Source organism: Symphalangus syndactylus, chromosome 6 (assembly GCF_028878055.3).
Source record: "Symphalangus syndactylus isolate Jambi chromosome 6, NHGRI_mSymSyn1-v2.1_pri, whole genome shotgun sequence".
In the NCBI taxonomy this organism is placed as follows: Eukaryota; Metazoa; Chordata; class Mammalia; order Primates; family Hylobatidae; genus Symphalangus; species Symphalangus syndactylus.
This window is the reverse complement of record NC_072428.2, coordinates 125,679,383-125,699,204: the sequence shown is the minus strand read 5'-3', so window position 1 is coordinate 125,699,204 and position 19,822 is coordinate 125,679,383. Positions and strand designations below refer to the sequence as shown.

The 19,822-nt window shown below is 46.3% G+C and overlaps 1 protein-coding gene across 2 annotated transcripts in view; it reads left to right on the top strand.

Moving 5' to 3' along the window:
- Window positions 1-331: 331 nt before the first annotated feature.
- Window positions 332-19,822, top strand: part of SLC13A4 (solute carrier family 13 member 4) — a 47,728-nt gene continuing 28,237 nt past the window's right edge. For both annotated transcript variants that reach the window (XM_055284136.2, XM_055284135.2), the window contains exons 1-2: window positions 332-1,121; window positions 6,948-7,076. In XM_055284136.2, the coding sequence (XP_055140111.1) occupies window positions 1,023-1,121; window positions 6,948-7,076 (228 nt within the window). In that variant the 5' untranslated portion in view covers window positions 332-1,022. The remainder of the gene's footprint in view (window positions 1,122-6,947; window positions 7,077-19,822) is intronic.

The window sequence follows — 19,822 nt, the reverse complement described above, 5'->3', positions numbered from 1 at the left end:
TGATCCGAAACAATAAAGCTGTGCTTGGGTACATGAGATTATGTTTACAATGATGGTCATCACTCCAGCCCTAGGAAGTTTGAGAAACTGAAAAATAAGCTTAGCAGGCTGCCTAGGTTCTGCGGAATCAGCAGGCCCCCGCTGTGACCAATCAAGAGCGGCCGCGGGGAGAGAAATTGACTCATTCTTTTCAATTTGCTGATTGGCTTTGAGGAGTGGGCGGAGCTACTGCCTCTGTCCCGGCTTCCCATTGGTGGATGAAAGTTAAAGGTGGGCCTCCAGCAAGTTTTTGTCCTTTGATAAAAAGGAATGTCTTGGGGACTTTTCTTTTCTGCTTTGCAGGCCCAGGCTCAAGGCAAATTATAAGTAGCGAACCAATTTGAGGGAAAGACATGTGAACAGAGTTAAGGTACCAGGTCCTGGGAGCGACCAGCAGCCCCACCTGAAGTCCGCACGCAACTCTGACAAGCTCAGGTGCTTGTTTTAAGGAAAGGGGCTACTAGATTCTTACCAACAGCGAGCCCAGGTGGGAGATGAAACAGGTAGTCCCCAAAATAGGTCATCCGAGGGAGGAAAACTGATGGAGAGCACAATATGCTCTGAGCGTTTTTAATGTTTTTAAGCTTTTAAATTATTTCTTCAAGGCCGAGCAGCAGCAGCAGCAAAGGTGTGGTTTAAAGGATTAAGGGGGTTTTTGCTGACACCTACAATGAAGTTACTCTATTACTAATCAAGCCGAGAGGAGGCCCACTATGCCCCCGTTTATCATCCTTTCCCAGTTCCTTTTTGCTGGTCACAAAACGATGCTCATCAATCCCACCTAAACCAGGAGGCCGGGAGCCCAGCCTCTTGTAGAAGCAGCGAGGGTAACTGCCCTCCCGTTCTGCCCCCAAGACGAAGGAGGACTCTTGGAAGCCAAGAAAGGTTTAAGAAGTCTTTCTGGATAGAGAGCAGTGCCCAGGGAGAAAGCCTTTCGCCGGCAGAGCGGAGTCCCAGAACGAGGTGGAGAGGACAGAGGCGCGATGGGCCTGCTGCAGGGCCTGCTCCGAGCCCGGAAGCTGCTGCTGGTCGTCTGCGTCCCGCTCCTGCTGCTGCCTCTGCCTGTCCTCCACCCCAGCAGCGTGAGTACCGACCTGCGCCCGCCGGGGGTCGGGGAGTCAGTGGGAAGGCAAAGAGGGGAGGTCGGTCCCTCAAAGTGGCTTGTGGTGGGTTTAAAGAAATGGAAGGATTTTTCTGGAGGAAACCAAGACACCTTCTTCCTAAAAGCTGTCATGTTCATCTCCTATCCCAGTCCCATTCCCCCAACCCCATGGCCCCCACCAGGGGTCAGGACAGAGTAGGGGCCTTGGCAGAAGTGACTGATGGGTGTTGCACCAAGCAGCAGGCCAGCCCGCCCCAGCAGCGGGGCCAGCGACACCCATGCAAACGACGTGGTGCACCTGTGTTTGTTGGGAGTTCACCTGGGACTCTGGTTATCTGAGAGCCCCTGGAGACACAGAAAGAGCTCCCAATAGTGGCACTGAGGAGAAGGCTGGGGGAGGAAGAGAACCGTGGAGCCAGTCCGTGATCTGTGGTTGCGTCCTGGTGGGCTTCGATGACCACAGTTGAAGCTCTAATCCCGAAGGCTCCTATCAACTTCAGGGAATGAATGTTTAGAGAAGGAATGAAAGCAGAGCTTAGCACGCTGCCCTGCTCCCATGCACGTGGCCTTGAATTATTTGTGTCTTCTGTGTTTTCTTCTCTGTGCTCTTGAAGGACAGACAAAAGTGACACTATAAAAAGAGATAAGAGCCTCAAACTCTAGCCCGTGACCTCATTCTTCACCTGGTTTGTGCGAACAGAGGAACCCGAGCTCTGGCTCCGCATCCAGCTTGCCTGTCACACCCTCCCCATGGTCACCTGCTTCCCTTCCCTTCCCTCCGCTGTTCTCTTCCTCCTGTCTGTGGCTTGTCCCCTCCCCCCAGCTGGCACTGCCCTGGAGACTTTAGGAAAAATAAGCTAAAACAGGTTAATCATGTTTGTAGGAGGGGGAGCAATTCTTCCACTCTGCTCCTTAAGTAACTTGGTAACCAAGATTAAGTTAAAAAATTAAGCAGAGGGGATTAGGATGGTTCTTCTTAAAAACAAACTGGCTTAAATCTTTCATAGAATAAATACTCCAGAGTGCCAGGGAGACGCCGATTAAAACTGGGCTGGGATTAGCAGACAGTGATTGCTGCTGACATTCTTCCTGGACTGTACCCTAGTGAATTTTCTGCTTTGTCCAAATGGGCCTGATTTTTTTTCTTTTTGTGACTTTTCTTGTTTTTGTTTTCTCTCAATGTAGGTTGATATAAGGGACTGTTACCAAGAGACATATTAGCCTCCTCTCCCAAGCAGTATCAGGAATCTTTCATATCTCCTTGTTGAGTCGGCCCCATCTTTGGGGACCTTGGCCACTGCCCATAGAAGGCACAGACTAGGTGCCCAGCAGGTAGAGTGTCTTTCATCCATCTGTCACCCCTTTCATCAAACTTTTTTTTTGTAGACTCAGAGTCTCACTCTGTCACCCAGTCTGGAGTACGGTGGCACAGTCGTAGCTCACTGCAGCCTTGAGCTCCTGGGGTTAAGTAATCCTTGTGCCTCAGCCTCCGGAGTAGCTGGGACTACAGGCAAGCAAGCACCATCACATGCAGCTAATTTTTAAAAAAAAATTTTTGTTGTAGAAATGGGGGTTTCACTATGTTGCCCAGGCTGGTCTCAAACTCATGGTCTAAAGTGATCCTCCCAAAGTGTTGAGATTACAGATGTGAGCCACCGTGGCTGGCCTGCATCAAACTTTTAGATTCTGATATTTAACCCTTAAAATTCCAAATGGATTTTCTTGCTCTGGACTGGAGTTGAGAGCAGTGATGGAGTACCTGGGCAAGAGCTCCTGGCCTGCAGTTTTGATGGTTCTTCTAAGCGACAAGCCTCAGCCACATTTTAGGAGGAGTCAAAATGGCCTTCCCCCGTTTTCTTGCCCAGCTCTCTAAAACTAGAGGTCCAGACACTGTTTATCATGTTATAGAAGAAGAGTGTACAAGAGAGGGCATCCATAACTAAGCCCTTCCTCAGTGCCCCCAGTGGGATAAAATTGCATCTCAACCGCCCAAGCTAAATTTTTTAAAAGGTGCCCCAGTCATTGATAATAACAGATAACAGACTTCAACCTCCTTCCCGTGAAGTTGGAGTAGGATATCATTGGGGTAGTCAAACTGCGTGGAAAAAGAGCAGTTCCATGCCTAAGTTAGTAGCTGACTAGGAAACGTCCTACATAGGGAAATGCCACTTTCAAACTCTTTCCTTTACTTGTAAACAGGAGCCAAAAAATAGTAGATAGCACTGTCCCTCGAAGACATTGTCTGAACACTCACTAACGCCCAACCCCCACACAACTGTTACAAGGAACCAGTGATGTTGTTAAAGAGCCTGGGGGTTGCAGAATATTCTCTCCAGAAGATGAGCAAGAAGTGACAGCCAGCAGAGAAGTCCAGTGCAGGTCAGCCCACATGAATTGAGCCACCTGCTAGACATGGGATAGGCGTTGGGGACATGGGACTCCTTGTAAGCAAACTTTGCAGTATTTTTGGTTGTCTGAATACAAGCTTACCTCCTGAATTTTGGGAAGCTTTAGATGGGGAAAAAATGAAGTTTATGGAGATTCCATGGGTGAAATTAGTGGAAACTATATGGAAAGACTCTCTAAAGCTGTCTCTTGTCCATTCTTCTACTCTAAGGAAAATCCAGGTAAAAAAATTATAGTAATTAGTCCTGTCCTTAATACTGCTGGGTGAAAGTGGCCTGATGACTTACTTCTTCCAGTAAACTAGTCGCATGTCTAACAATATTTACAACCAAAATGTTTGCCTTATTTTACCCAAATTCTCCTAATTCAAAACTAAAGGTGCCTGACAGAGGGAAAGTCCTCTCTCTTTCTTTCTCTCTCTCTCTCCTCTTCTTTCTTCTTTTTTTTTCGAGACAGAGTCTCTCTCTCTCACTCAGGCTCTGGAGTGCAGTGGCACCATCTTGGCTCACTGCAACCTCTGCCTCCCAGGTTCAAGGGATTCTCCTGCCTCAGCCTCCAGAGTAGCTAGGATTACAGGCATGTGCCACCACACCTGGCTAATTTTTTTGTATTTTTAGTAGAGACAGGGTTTCGCCATGTTGGCCAGGCTGGTCTCGAACTCCTGACCTCAATTGATCCACCCACCTCAGCCTCCCAAAGTGCTGGGATTACAGGTTCTTTTCCTCTTTCTCCTTTCCCTTTCTCTGCACCTTCTCTCCCCACCCCCTTCCCCTTAACTTGTAACTTGTAGCCCTGTAACGACCAGATCAAGAAAGACTAAGGGTTCCAGGAAGAAATAAGGGGTCCCCAGTGAGGGGCAGACATTTTGTCTCTCAACTCTTTCTCTTCAGCTGTAGTTAAGATCTGTCACTCTGTCTCTTTCCCAGAAAAGAGATGAGAACACGTGGGTTTGAACTCCTTTAGGTAGTTTTATTTCTACAGCAAAAGAGGTATTTCTCTAAATTGAATTCGTTTCCAAGTGGAGCCTTTTTTTTTTTTTCCACCATTGGTTCTGTTGTCTTATCAGCACTTTCAAAAGTTTTATCTTCCCTCTGATCTTTTGGCCCCAGAGAACATCTCAGTGGGGAGCTACAGTCAACAATTGTTGGGACCAGTTCCCATTTCTCAAACCCCAATCCCATAATCCACGAATGTCAGAAGGGCACAAGGTCCTTGCCAGCCCAGCTGATTTAATCACTCCTGCTGCCCCTCACTGATACAGCGACCTTTTGTAACTTTTATGCAAGAGTTTGAGGACGCGTGTTCTGAACTCAAGGGGCGATAAACAGCAAGATTTGTCAGGTTCCTTGATCAGCAGCCAGCCTCAGGGCAAGACAGACACGAGTCCTGATGGTTTAGAACTATGTAAAAATTGAGGAGCCCACAGCCAACTTGGATTTTCTATAAATGCTCTTCTGAGTCACGGAGCTTGGTGATGTTACCATTAACAAGGCCCTTGAACTGCAGCCTCTCCCTAGAGTAAGCCGGTAGCGTAACGGTGTTCATCGGCGCAATTCAGGGCAATCAACACAACTAGAGGGCAAGCTGATGGAGGGCTGGCTTCTGATAAGAATGTTGTACTTAATTACCCTGTGCACCCCTAGGTTGTCCAGCCAGCAAAGTAAGTGGGCTATGGAAAATGCTGGTGAATTTCCAGGCCTCCCCTTCCAGATAGATGGCTGTCTTTAGTCTTTGTAGATGGATGTTTCCATGGTGTCAAGCAGGTAGAATGGAGTCCAAGAGCAATGAGAACCAGACCCTGGTTAGGGCAGTGGCTCTCAAGCAGGAATCATTTTACCTCCCCAAGGGACATTTGGCAATGTCTAGGGATGGTTTTCTGGTTGTCACAATGGAGGAAGTGCTACTGGTATTTAGTGGGTAGAGACCAGGGATGCTGCTCTTTTACAGTGCACAGGACAGCCCCCCTACAACAAGAAAGTATGTGGCCCTAAATGTCAGTAGTGCCAAGGTCGAGAAACACTGAGTTAGGAGGTGATGCTTCTTCATCCGAAATGAGAGTCCCATGCTCAGGATCGCTGCCTTCCTCTTCACTCTTCCCTTCCCTCTCCCAGGGAAGGGAGCTCCTTATTAACTCTTACAGGGGCCTTTGGGAGAAGGATTCAGTCTCTAGATGCAAAACAACATGATAGGACCTCAGATCCCAAACTGAAGGGGGAAATGGTCAACCAGTTCTTGCCTAACAATTTGTTTGATTAAAATTTACTACTGAATCAAGTTGTTTCAGCAAATAGTCTAAAACGGGAGATTTAACTTTGTTTATTCATTTTTAAAGCAATAAAGCTTTTTTTTTCAAATCTCACATGTAATGTTCATATATGAATCAAATGAGAACAAAGCTACTCCATTTGGGATGAGGCTGGAGTGCGGGTCCAGATTCCAGGCCTTGCTGATCTCCCTGGGATATTCTTGAGACACACCCCAGATGCCCAGGGCTGTAAGAGCACAGTCCAGAAGCCACCTTTTGGATTGTTTGTAGATCTCACTTCTTACTGATCCACTTCTCTTCAGTCAGGCACACACCAATGCCACATATCTTAGGCACATGTGTCAAACTCAGGATGACTGATCTCAGAGCTCACAGGTGAACAAACTGTTCTTTTTTTTTTTTTTTTTTTGAGACAGCATTGTACTCTGTAGTCCTGTAGTCCAAGCTGGAGTGCAGTGGCACATGATCATAGCTCACTGCAGCCTCAAGCCCCTGGGCTCGAGTGATCCTCTGGCATCAGCCTCCCAAGTAGCTAGGACTACAGGCCTGTGCCACCACACCTGGCTAATTTATATTTTATTTTTTAGAGATGGGGTCTTGCTATATATTGCCCAGGCTGGTCTCAAACTCCTGGGCTCAAGTGATCCTCCCACCTTGGCCTCCCAAAGTCCTGGGATTACAAGTGTGAGCCCCAGCCCCTACCACACATAGTGTATCTCCAACTACCCCAAGAACTTCTAATATCCAGTCAACTTAACACCAATTACATCCCAGTCCAAGTTAAAGCTTTGAACTCCACTTGTATGGTTTTGTGATCATGGGTCTGGTTACTGCAGTTAAGTTCAATCCCCACCTTGGCAGTTTCCAGAACCCTCAGAGCTGCCTGGCTACACACCAGTGCAAACCGCAGGCCAGGCATCGGTCCCCCAAGGAAGAGCCATAATGTCACCCACCAAAGGATGGACTCACCATGTATTCACCATGCTCGCCTGCCAGTTCGGCTTTGGTCCCAGGCCTGTATGCTAGTACCCGCGTTAGAGTCTGAGTCTGCTGCCTCAGATGCCAGGGTTGCATCCGGATGCTCAGTGGCAGTGACTATTCCTGTGAATGACTGCCCCTTTCCTTCCTTTGCAGGAGGCCTCGTGTGCTTACGTGCTGATCGTGACTGCTGTGTACTGGGTGTCGGAGGCAGTGCCTCTGGGAGCTGCAGCCCTGGTGCCGGCCTTCCTCTACCCGTTCTTCGGAGTCCTCCGATCCAATGAGGTTAGACCACTTGTAGCCCCACCCCCTGCCTGGGTCTCTGCAGGGCCCCTGAAAGAGAGCCTCCAATGAAGGGAGATTCACCCAGCACCTGATGATGAGGGGGACTTGTCACCCACTGGAATGACCCCTTAACACTAAGCTTTGGCACCTGCAGTTCTAGACCCTGAATTCCTCTCCTTCCACCCACGATCCTCATCTCCTTCAAACTGGCTCAAAACTTGCCTCTTTCAGGAAGCCTTACTTGATTAAACACATCCAGTTGCTCCCTCGGTCTGAAGCCTTTTAGGAGCTGTGTGATTGATGCCTAAAACTCAGCTGCTGTTGACCTTTTTCAGACTCTGCATGTCTATTTAGACGATAAGCACACAAAGGCAGGAATCAGACCTCCCATTAGAAAGCTGAGCCTGTATACAGTAGGTGCTCAATGAATGTTTGTTACAAAGAGACTTACCGTGTTTTCCTGAACCCTGACAATGTTTTCATCCACCCCTCGAAAAAGCAACATTTCTGTTTCTTCTCCCCCCGACTTAAGGTTACTTTCTTTCTTTGCGCCCTCCCTAGAGTGAGCCCTCTCCATTCACTGTCTGTGGCATTCTCAAAAGCTCAAACAGAAATTGTCAGTGGGAAGCCCAGGTTGTGGCAAAATTTCAGAGCAAAGTTTAAGCCTGCCATGAGTAGGGAAAAAGAAAAAACAAAACAAAACAGCCAGAACCCGGGAGCAAAATGAATGATGATCTCATTCAGTAACACCTGGTTCCATTCAACTGTCTCATTATTAACACCTGGTCTCTGCTTAGGGGTTTTGATGAAAAAGCCTGAATCACAGAGATGGGGTAAGGTTATGGGCAGAGGCACAGAAGGAAGAGGAAAGGAAGCTCATATTTGAATGCCTACTAAGCGCCAGGCATTCTATCAGAAGTGCTGCATTTGTTATGTAATACTCCCAAGGGCTCTACAAGGCACATGCTAATATTTCCATTTTACAGATAGGCTCAAAGAATTAAGAGACTTCCCCCAAATCACAAAGCTGAAAGTAGCAGAATTAGATTCAAACCCATAACTATTAGAATTCAAAGTGTATACACTCAATCACTACACCATAAGAAAAAGACTCCATAAAGTGGTATATGGCTTCATGGCACTATGAATACATGGAGTTATTACTTAGAACTGTGAGTCTCTTCGCTTCTGTGATATGAGGAAGAATGGAGCTGGGCCTATGGATGCTTTAATGAACAACAGAACTTTCCAAAAATAGAATTAGGCAATCCTCTAATAGTTGTGCTTGATTGCAAATGAACACTTTGTCTTTCTACTGGATAGATTTAACTGAATAGTTTTTTGTTTGTTTGCTTTTAGGTTCCTTTTCTTTCTTTCTCTCTCTTTCTCTCTCCCCCCCACTCCCTCCCCTGTCTCTCTCCCCCTGGCCCCGTCTCTCTCTCTCTCCTCTCTCTCTCTCTTTCCTTCTTCTTTCTATCTAGCTATCTATACACACATATATATGTGTGTGCAGCTATATATATATATATATACACACACACACATACACACACACACACATACACAAACATATGTGGCATTGAGTAGCCATAGCCTCAGGCTCACCAAAAAGAATAGAATCCCCAAAGTTCTCAGCAGTGCTTCCATTCCTGGAGATGGGTATAACCCCAATATCCTGGGGACCCATGTAAAAGCTAATCTGTGACCAGAATCACCGGGTGGTTGTTCTAATTGCCCCCCTTCTTTCATGAAAAAAAGATAGGTAATATGGGGTTTTGTGTCCGCCTAAAGAAAAAAGCAATCTAAATGTGACTTTTTTTGAGAGCTATACAAGCTTGTTCTCCAGGTTTCTCTTTAAAATTGTGAAATTAAAACCAGCAAGGGCAGGGGTTGAAAGTAGACAGTAGAGGGAAAAAATGATGTTTAGAAAGAACTGAATCCTAAATAACCTTTTAAAGTGAGAAAACTATTAATTAAGAAACCTAATCTTTGAATTTCACTATAGGCAGCCCAAAAGCCAACAGCATGCCTTAGCTTTCAAGCAGACAATGTCTCTATTTCTCCAAGGGCACGGTAGAGATGTTGCCAGGCAACAGTTATCCCAGGGACGCCCCTTCGTCCAGAGAGGAAGGCCAAACCCGTAAAGAGAGTCTGCAGAGGCAGTCGCTTGGGAGGGTAACAAGACTCTGTGAGAAATAAAGGAAGACTGTCCAGGGAGGGACTGTGTGTCACTATTGCTAGGAGCTGGAGGAGCCAGAAAGCACATCTTATCATTTGAGGTGAAAAATCCAAATCCACCTGCCTGATGACGTGGCTTTGGCTGATGATGATATTTAGTAGTTGGGCTACAGGGAGCAGCTTAGTCCAAATATAGTCTGTTTAGCTGACCTTCTTAGCTCAGATTAGAGGGAAATGCCAGTAAGGCAGAGCACATGGGTTATAGCCCTTTGTGAGCCAGTTAACTTTGCAGAGAAAACACCCATTCCAAAACCAACTGTGGACCACTGTGACACCAGAATGTGCCATGGCTCACAGGGGGAAGCTAGGCTGGTGATCTTTAGGAGCCCCCAAATCCTTGTCATTCCCCAAACCCATCTACTTCTTGACCGTCCTCTTACTGCCACTTGGGTTATTCTTCCACTTTGGGAAGTTCTCTCCCGTTCTTTGACCTTTAAAGTCCTACTCAATTACTCTCTTTGGTGAAGCCCTTCCAATGACCAAAGGCTGAAACTGTTGATCCCTTCTCAATGAGCCTATTTGACGTCTTTATCTTTTAAATGGTGCATCAGATACACCAGATATAAACTTTTCATAGACTTGTGCTCTCCCCACCAAGATTCATGCTCTCTGGGATGTACAATGTCTACGTATATGGCCTGTCTGTAGCCCAGCACCATGTTTGCATCAGTCCTCATTCACAGCTCTTGATTGCAGTGTTTCTTGACAATGTGTCAGTAATGTCATCTTCAGTGAGGGAAGGAAGGCACGTGAATAGGATCAGTGTGACTCTGAGACTGTGGCTGGGTTCCCTCATGTTATTCAATCCACATTTAGAAAACAGTATTTTCTGAGTTCTACATCTACCAGGTGCAACATGGGATGATACGGGTACCCTGAGGGTGACAAAAATAAACAAAATGTCATCTCTCCCCTCTTGAATCTCATATCTGAGCTCTCACTGTCTGAAGCTGGATATGTTCTGCAGTTTCTCCAGAGAAACAGAACAAAGAGGAGACTAACGTGTGTGTGTGGGGGGGGTGGTGGGGAATTGGCTCACTTGATTAATTACAGAGGCTAAGACATCCCATGAGCTGCTACCTGCAAGCTGGAGACCCAGGAAAGCTGGTGATGTCACTAGGTGTGAGTCCAAAGGCCTAAGAACCAGGGAAGCCAATGGTGTACATCCCAGTCCCAGGGCAGGAGATGAGAGATGTCCCAGCCCAGGTAGTGAAACTGGAAAAAGGAGGCAAATTCCTGCTTCCTCCGCCTTTTGTTCTAGTCAGGCCCTCGACAGATTGGGTGATGTCTGTCCAGATGGCAGAGGGCAATCCACTGATTCAAATGCCAATCTCATCCAGGAACACCCAGAAGCAATGCTTAATCTGGGCACCCCATGGTCCACCCAAGTTGACATGCAAAGTTAACCATCACATGTACATATAAATCGTCCATTTTTACAGTGATGATTTGTCAGCCAGTGGGTATTAGGAGTTGTGTGCAAAGCTCAGACTCAGGTGCTGATAAGAGATACAAAATGACAGAAGGGTTCCTGACCTGGAGAAGTTTCCATTTTAGTAGAGAGAAAGTACAAACCATGTGGAAAAATACAGAATGCCCTATGAAGTGATGCCTCATTTTCTGGCATCGCAGAGGATTTATACAGCTCCTCAAGAGGGGATGTTCTAGATAAATAAAATTTACACTGCCAACTGCCCAAACTTCATGTTGACTAATTTTTGATTACAGTCTTTCTAATGGGTTTTATAATTTCCTTAGTCTTTTAAACAGAAGTTATTAAATATAATTTAACTTATTCCTTGGAGCCTTCAAAATTTCCAGGGGGGAAAAAAAGAATTTCTCACTCAGAGGAGCCAGAGTGGGCTCCATGAGAAAGCACAGTTGAGTAACTTGAGGGCTGGGTGAACAGCTGAACCTAAAGAATCTTGAATAGCATGTTGGCATCGGACTAGGGTGAGATTGCGGTCGAAAATGTAAAAGGCTTATTATCAGATTTGCAGATGGCTAAGTTGGATGCACTAGCTGGCTAATGTACGGTGCTAATGTACGGTGGCAGAATTGAGACATGTGAACAGGAAGAAACAATGGACTGAAACTGACAAAATGAAGTCTAATAAGGATAAGTGCCAGCAGTTCATGTGAAAAAGACCCTTGGCTTTTAGCTAAGTACAGGCTCAGCATGAGTCACCATCAGTCCAACGTGGCTGCCAAATTCCAAGTGTTTACCATATGCCAGGCACTGTGGGAGGTCATTTACACGCACTATATAACTTAATCCTCTGTGAAGGAGCTATTATTTTTATCTTCATTTTAAAGAGGAGGAAACTGAAGTTCAGAGAGGTTAAGTAACTTACTTACCCGAGGTTATGCAGCTACTAAGTGGTGGAGCCGGGACTTGAATCCAAGATTGTGTGATTCCAGAACTTGAGCTCTTAACCCCCTAGGCAATGTGACCAAAATCTTCCCGTTGAATTAATAAATTATGGGCACGGTGGCTGACGCCTGTAATCCCAGCACTTTGGGAGGCTGAGGCGGGCGGATCACCTGAGGTCAGGAGTTTGAGACCAGCCTGGCCAGCATGGTGAAAACCCGTCTCTACTAAAAATAAAATAGAATAAAAAATTAGCAGGGTATGGTGGTGCATGCCTGTAGTCCCAGCTACTCAGGAGGCTGAGGCAAGAGAATCTCTTGAACCCAGGAGACAGAGGTTGCAGTGAGCTGAGATCACGCCACTGCACTCCAGCCTGGATGACAGAGCGAGGCTCCACCTAAAAAAAAATTATTTTTAATTTTAAAAATTAATAAATGATGTGTCCAGTGCATCAAATTCTGGATAAGGAACTCATCCAGAGGTGGGTGGCCAGGATGTTAAAAAGCTGGAGCCTGAGTCACATGAGGAATGAAGAGAAGACTTAATGGGACATAAGTCCAGGCTTCCACAGCTCCGCACTCCAGGCCCAAAGTGTCACACCAGAACCAGAGTCAGAGTGCCATAAAGGAATTTCCCGTTCTGTATAAAGGAAAACTCTGAAATGAGTTGCCATGTGTGGTCCTTGTGTTCCTGTCCCTAGGTGTCTGAGCCAAATGACCATGCCAGATACACTAGACACAGACTTTGTGCCTTGGGAGATGGGTTGGACTCTAAGGTCCCTCAATGATCTTGTGAGCATTCAGCTGCTACTTCCTCTGCTGATGAGTCCTGTATTTTAGGTTTGTGTTTGTTTTTGTTTTGGCTCCACTGTGACTCTCACTTACTGTCATTATATCTGCCTCTGAAGTCCTCTAAGCCCCTTCTAATGTGTTGCTCCAAAAGTTTATAGCCTGGGCATGATACCTGTGTCAATCAAGTTAGCTAAGATTTACTGTCTATAGGAGAATGGCATAGAGGTGGGCACCACAGGGCTCCCTGGTGGAGTAGAAAGCATGGGTTGGATGTTGGGGATTGGGAACAAACAGCTGTCCAGGAGGCCCAGGGTTAGGGTGTACTTCAGGGAGTAATTGCATGTGCTCTTTATCTCTATCCTTTCCCCAGCACACACACACTCGCACACACTCACACACTCACATACACACACACTCATACACACTCACCCACTCATGCACATACACACTCATATGCACAAATGCACATTCACACACATTCACAGACACACTCATACACACACACATACACACACTCATACACACACATACACACACGTTCACACATACATACACACACATACACTCATACACACGCTCACATATACATACACTCACACTCAGACGCATACACACATACACATATGCTTACATATATGTACACTCACACACACTCAGACATACACTCATACACATGCCCACACATACACTCATACACATACACATACATACACTCATACACATACATATACACTCATGCACACATACATTCATACACACTCTCACACTCATACACACATATATACCCATATACACTCACACACACAGACACACATACATACTCATACACACATTCTCACACCCACATGCATACACACAAACTCACACATGCTCACACACATACACTTATACACACACATTCATACACACACATTCACACACTCACACAAATACTCATACCCTCACACACACATTCACACTCATACACACTCACATATACACAAATACACACTCACACATACACACACATACACACACACTCACACACACTCTCACCTCGGCCCAGCCAGCGGTCTCTGGCCCTGCGCTGCAGGCCTCGGGCTGCTGTCACTCAGCTTCCAGCTCCCGCAGGGGCAGGAGAGGAGTACAGGCCGCGCCCGCTGGGATAACCCACAGCCTCTGCCGCCCAGTGCCGGTGCCGTGGCTGCTGGAGTCGGCTGTCATCAATCCGCTTCCCTGCTGGCTCCTGATCTTTCTGACCCACCAGATTCCTGCCCTCTGACTCGTTACCCTGACTTTCTCTGTTTGAGTAAGCCTGGGGGCATTTCATAAAGCACTCTCAGCTCTTTCTTTCCCACCTCTCCTCGCCATGGAGGCTGACCGGTCCCCTGCATGAGGGCCTGTGGGCATGTGGGCTGGCCATCCAGCTGGCCACCTGCCTGAACCCCAGGCTGCCCTCACCCTCAGCCACCCAGACGCAGCCCAGAGCTGAGCTCCACACTGGGCCTTCAGTGGGAGCCTACAGGCCTTGCAGCCTTTCGAGACCAAGCTAATGTTTCTGGGGGGAAGAGCAGCGCCCTGTGAGCCACAACCTGACCAGCAGCCCCTTGGCTCGTGGCTCAGACCCCTGCCTCAGCTTCCCCATCTGGGTAGTTCATACAGTCCCAAAGGAGAAACTGGGCAGGGGTGGTGGTGGTTATGAATCAGTGCCTCCAGTCATGCAGGAGCTGGGCCAGCCTCTGGGTCATGCCAGCACCCATCTGGCTCTCTCTACTTTAGAATTCTCTAGGGCAGGATTTGCAAAGAATGTGTTTTTAAGCAATGAAACCTTTTCTTTAAACCAAATCTTAGAAGACTCAATATATAAAACAGATGGAAGCAGGAATGCAAATCAGGTGATGAGAAGGGTGTCTGACCCCCTGCTGGGGGCTTACCCGGCAGAAACAGCATTCCTGCCCCCAGGGAAGGTGGAGAGGAGACACTGCTGGCTTGGCTGCGCTGCTTGGACACTAACTGGAATGGAGTCCTGTGGGGCTTCAGCCCTGGCGGGGCTTAGCTTAGCACTGAGTGGGAGCCAGGCCAGGTATCCGCTCCCAGCGTTCAGAGAACTTCACTGCAAAATTGTTCAGATGAGGCTGGGCACAGTGGCTCACACCTGTAATCCCAGCACTTTGGGAGGCCAAGGCAGGAGGATCACAAGGTCAGGCGTTCAAGACCAGCCTGGCCAACATGGTGAAACCCCGTCTCTACTAAAAATACAAAATTAGCCGGACACAATGGTGGGTGCCTGTAGTCATAGCTACTGGGGAGGCTGAAGCAGGAGAATCGTTTAAACCTGGGAGGCCAAGGTTGCAGTGAGCCAAGATCATGCTACTGCACTCCAGCCTGGGCAACAGAGTGAGACTCTGTCTCAAAAATTATATAAAATAAAAAACACATAATTTAAAAAAATAAGAACCTACCTGCATTATCTTATGCATAAAGCCCACGTCACAGCAGATTAAATTAGCTATGTAGCATCACTATGGCCCTTAAAGAATTGGTGACAGAGGTACAGAGGTTCATTCGCTTGTCCAGTAGCAGGTAACTCATCTGAACTTCAGAGCCCAGGATTGCTATAGCTATTCCTTGTCAAGGGGACTTCCTTGAGCCCATCTTTCCTAAAACACAGTCCAGAAACACCTCTGCTCTCCAAGTTCAGTGATGTGGCATACTGAGAAAAACCACAGAGCAGAAAAGCAGAAAAAGCAATCAAACCACCAATGCAAATGTCCTAAAATCCATGCACTTTACTCTTGGGGAGGAAGAGCCATTTGGAATCTAATTTCTCTTTACAAATAACGCTAACAAGCTTCGTTATCTGGCTTCCCAGCTCACAGGATATGAGTCTGGGAAATTAGAAAATGGGGAAAGGAATGCTAATGGCAAGCATCCTCACATCAGGAAAATGCAGCCGCCTGAGAATGAGATGGGAAACCAGCAAAATGCAGACCCAGGGACCAGAGAAGGACCAGCAGCCTGGACAGCTGGCCAAGGGCAAGAGCGATAAGGGGCTCCCTGGGCAGAGGCTATGATGGGGAGAGTTGGCACATGCCTCATAAGAAGCCGGGGAGAATGCACAGGCTCTGTTGATAAAGGCAGGAAATCTGTAACACACTCTAGAAAACAATTACAGTCATCCTCGACAATCCTGGAAGTCTGGTGTTCCCTGGGAGGTTCTGAATAACCCAGGTGTTATTGTGAAAGAAAAATCAATGGGCTAGAAAACTAATAAACACCACCACTGAACAGAATTTTAATTTCTAAAAATGAAAAAGCCCTGTGGCTTTGCTCTGTGCATGGATGAGCCCACTCTGTGTGCTAATGGCCTCAAACCAGGTCAGCCTTTAGATGGAGCACTTCACAACTGGAAGAGTCACCAGGGATCCTGGCCATCAATGTGGCAGGCCATGCCTGCTGGTTTGCACGTGTCATTTAATCTCTGTAATAACCTTACGAGGTAGGGACTCACATAACCTTACTTCCTTTTTTTTTTTTTTTTTTTTTTTTAAGACGAGAAAATGAAGCCCAGAGAGGCTGAATAACTTGTCTAGGGTCACACAGTGGAGTCCCGGCTGACTCCAGAGTCCTCCCTCTTCCCCACTCAGTGATGTTACCTCTGTAATCACAAACTATATCCTGAGCCCCAGGCCATGTCTCCCAAGCACATGGTATTACTTACGAGGGAGCAGGAAAGACATGAGAATAGAGCTGAGCCCACCAAACACCCAGCACAGAGCCAATATCCCACTGAAGCTGGGCCTGGAGCTCAGGCTGGCCCTGCCCTGAGCATTTAAGGCCAGTGTCAGGACTGCGATTATAAATGAAGATAAAAAATGTGTACCAGTGGGCTGGGTGCAGTGGTTCATGCCTGTAATCCCAGCACTTTGGGAGACTGAGATGAGCAGATCACTTGAGGTCAGGAGTTTAAGACCAGCCTGGCCAACAAGCTGGTTAAGGCTCGTACCTACTTAAAAAAAAAAAAAAAATCCAAAATACTTAGCCAGGTGTAGTGGTTTCACTAAGGAGGTTTCCTTAGTTTTTCTAAGCACCTGTAGCTCCAGCTACTTGGGAGGCTGAGGCAGGAGAATTGCTTAAACTCAGGAGGCAGAGGTTGCAGTGAGCCGAGATTGCGCCACTGCACTCCAGTCTGGGCCACAGAACAACTCTCTGTCTCAAAAAAACAAAAACAAAAACACGACAAGAAATGTGTGCCAGCTCATGCTGTCTGGGAGACCCAGAAAATCCCCCTAGAGTGGAATCAGATGGGGGTTTCCAGTCGGCTCACCGTGTGGCAGGCTGTCTAGGAGGCTTCGGATTCAGAAGGCCCTGGAGTGATATCCTGCCTCTGCCCTTACACTGTGACCTGGGAGATGCTCCTTAAACCCGCAGTTTCCTCATCAGTAAACTGAGATACGGATAGTGCTGCTTCACAGCACTGTTGTGGAGTTCAAATGAGAAAGTGAACGCAACATGCAAAATGCCGGCACTAGAAGGCTCTCCATATTCCTGGTTCCTTTCCTCTGCCTCCAAGTGGAACCCAGAGAAAGTGGCCTACCTGTCATTTAGGCACTGAGCATCCTAAAAGGCCATCACAGCCAAACCAGTGTTCTAGAGTGGGGTATGATAAAGAGGCAGAAAACGTAGCTCTTGTCAGTCAGTCCCCGGGGAAAGTAACCCCAGTCGCGCTGACTTGAAAAGCTTCGCAGGGCTGTGTCAAGGGGCTGGTGGAAAGACCATCTCCCACAACGGTCCCGCATCTTCTGTGGGTTTCTCTCCTCGCTAGACAAGAAAATAAAGCTCCGGTTGTGCCACAAAGCCTGGAAAAGTAACCAGGGAGTGAGAAAAGCCCTTGACCTCCAAGTTCAGCCGCTTCCCTAGGACAATCCTGCAGTGCCTCCTGCTCCCGCTAGGGGGCCGCTCCCCCCAACCCCACCCCCGCCCCCACCACCATGATCACCGCCCTCTCAGAGTGGACTCTGCCATGGAATCACAAGCTGTCCAGAGCAAGGGGCCTTCCTTGCCCCCAGGGGGCATTCGTGACAGTAGTCCGCTGAGGAATGGGCTTAGAGACAAGAACTGGGTTAACCAGAAGCAGGGGCTCTTCCTCCCAGGAAATGGTCACAGTGAGGGCAGATGTCCCTTCTACACAACCCTCATCAACCAGATGCAATGAAATGTCCATGGGGCAAAAGAGAGAGAGGAGAGATGGAGCAGCCTGCCTTTACTTTGGTTTTGATGTTATCAAAGTGTTTCGTGCACAAAGTTGAAAAATCAAATACTTTAATACTGAATGCTAATAATGAAAAGTCAGCAGTCTCTTTCCTCATCCCTCCCACTTCCCCCCCTACCAAGTCCCACCCCACCCTCAGAGTCAATAACTTGTAACTTTGTTAACAGCTTCTTCTGTCATTAAGCTCCATTCCCACATGATATTCTTATATGAGTCCTTGAGTTCTCACTTTAAGCGGCTATCAGTTGACTTCCTGTTATAGCGGATGAAGATTTTTTCTTTTTGTTTTTGTTTTTTTTTTTTTTTTTTTTGAGACCAGTCTCTGCAAGCTCCACCTCCCAGGAAGATATTTTTCTTTTACATACCCCACTTCGCCTTCCACCATCCTCCCAATATGCTCATATCACAATTTCTGTTAATTCAATAATCCAAATTAGTATGATTATGTACATATTATTTCAAATGCTATGTATTTTACTATATATTTCCTTTCCTGTTGAATTTTTATTTTTGCTACAGTTAAAAATGTTCTTGTTTTCTCACTTTAAGAGGGTTTTTCAATTAGAAGTTAAACTTTTCTATATCTTTTCCTCTCAATTTCCGTCATGGTTCCTCCAGTTGGAAGCAATTCTCATGTATGTGACAAATATTTATTGAGCATCTACTTTTGCATATTATTCTACTAGGTGTTAAGATATATAGAAGGGAACCATTCACAGCCGAAAAATTTAGTTGAGAGACAAGAGAGGTACACATACAAAAATAAATGGACAACAGTACAAGCAGGAAGCAATCATTCAAGCATTGCTCCAAGTGCTCTGTGGTATGTGGAATTAATGGTGCCCAGGAGGAATATTCTGGAGTCAGCGGCTAGGGCCACAAGAAGGGTTTTTCTGGAGGGTGCCAGGCCTGAACTGGGCTTCAAAGTCTGATTGGAATGTACAGGCAGAGATGGAAAGAGAGAACGTTCCAAGTGAGAGAATCAACAAAGATTTGGTCCATGAACCTCAAACATGTGAAACATCTTTTTAACTGCCCTATGTCTCAACTTCCCCATCATTAAATTAAAAAGTAGAAAGGAGTTTATAACTGGTACTGTGGCCACTAAGGAAGAGAAAATCCCTATTCTTAGAATATATACCTTGAGCCTGAGAGGTTGAGGCTGCAGTGATCATGCCACTGCACTCCAGCCTGGGCGACAAAGTGAGACCCTGTCTCAAATTTTTTTTTAAAAAAAGAAAGGAAAATATACACTGAAGTATTTAGGAGTAAAGGACCAGCCAAAATGTACGTAACTTACCCTCAAATGGTTCAGGGGGAAAAAAAAAAAGAGTGTATAGGTATTCCTTATACTACTTTCATTTTTGGAATTCATTGGAACTTGAGAATTATTGGGAGTTATTTAAATTTTTAAAAATAAGGCTGGGCGTGCTTCATGCCTGTAATCCCCACACTTTGGGAGGCTGAGGTAGGAGGATCACAAGGTCAGGAGATTGAGACCATCCTGGCTAACACAGTGAAACCCCATCTCTACTAAAAATACAAAAAAAAATTAGCCAGGTGTGGTGGTGGGCACCTGTGGTCCCAGCTACTCGGGAGGCTGAGGCAGGAGAATGGCGTGAACCCAGGAGGTGTAGTTTGCAGTGAGCCGAGATCGCACCACTGCACTCCAGCCTGGGCAACAGAGCAAGACTCCATCTCAAAAAAAAAAAAAAATTGAGCAAGACTCTGTCTCAAAGAAAAACAATAATGAGGATATGATGTTAAATGAAAAAAAGGCAAGATATGAAAGTATACATACTGTATAAATCCATTTATGTATATAGATACAGGAAAAATGGAAGAAACTGTAAGTATTTACAGTAGCATGATTAAGGGTAATTTTGTCTTTAACTTTTGCTATATTTTGAAGTTTTCCATACTGAGCATGTATTAATTTTCTAATAGAAATGAAATGAAAATAATTTTCTAATATTTTCTAAAAACATTAAAAATTAGGTTTGGGGAGAAACCTAGGGTTATTTTAAAAGATCAATATAAAATTATATGTGTTTATTCTTTAAAATCACATTCACATCATATTTAAATACAGTGG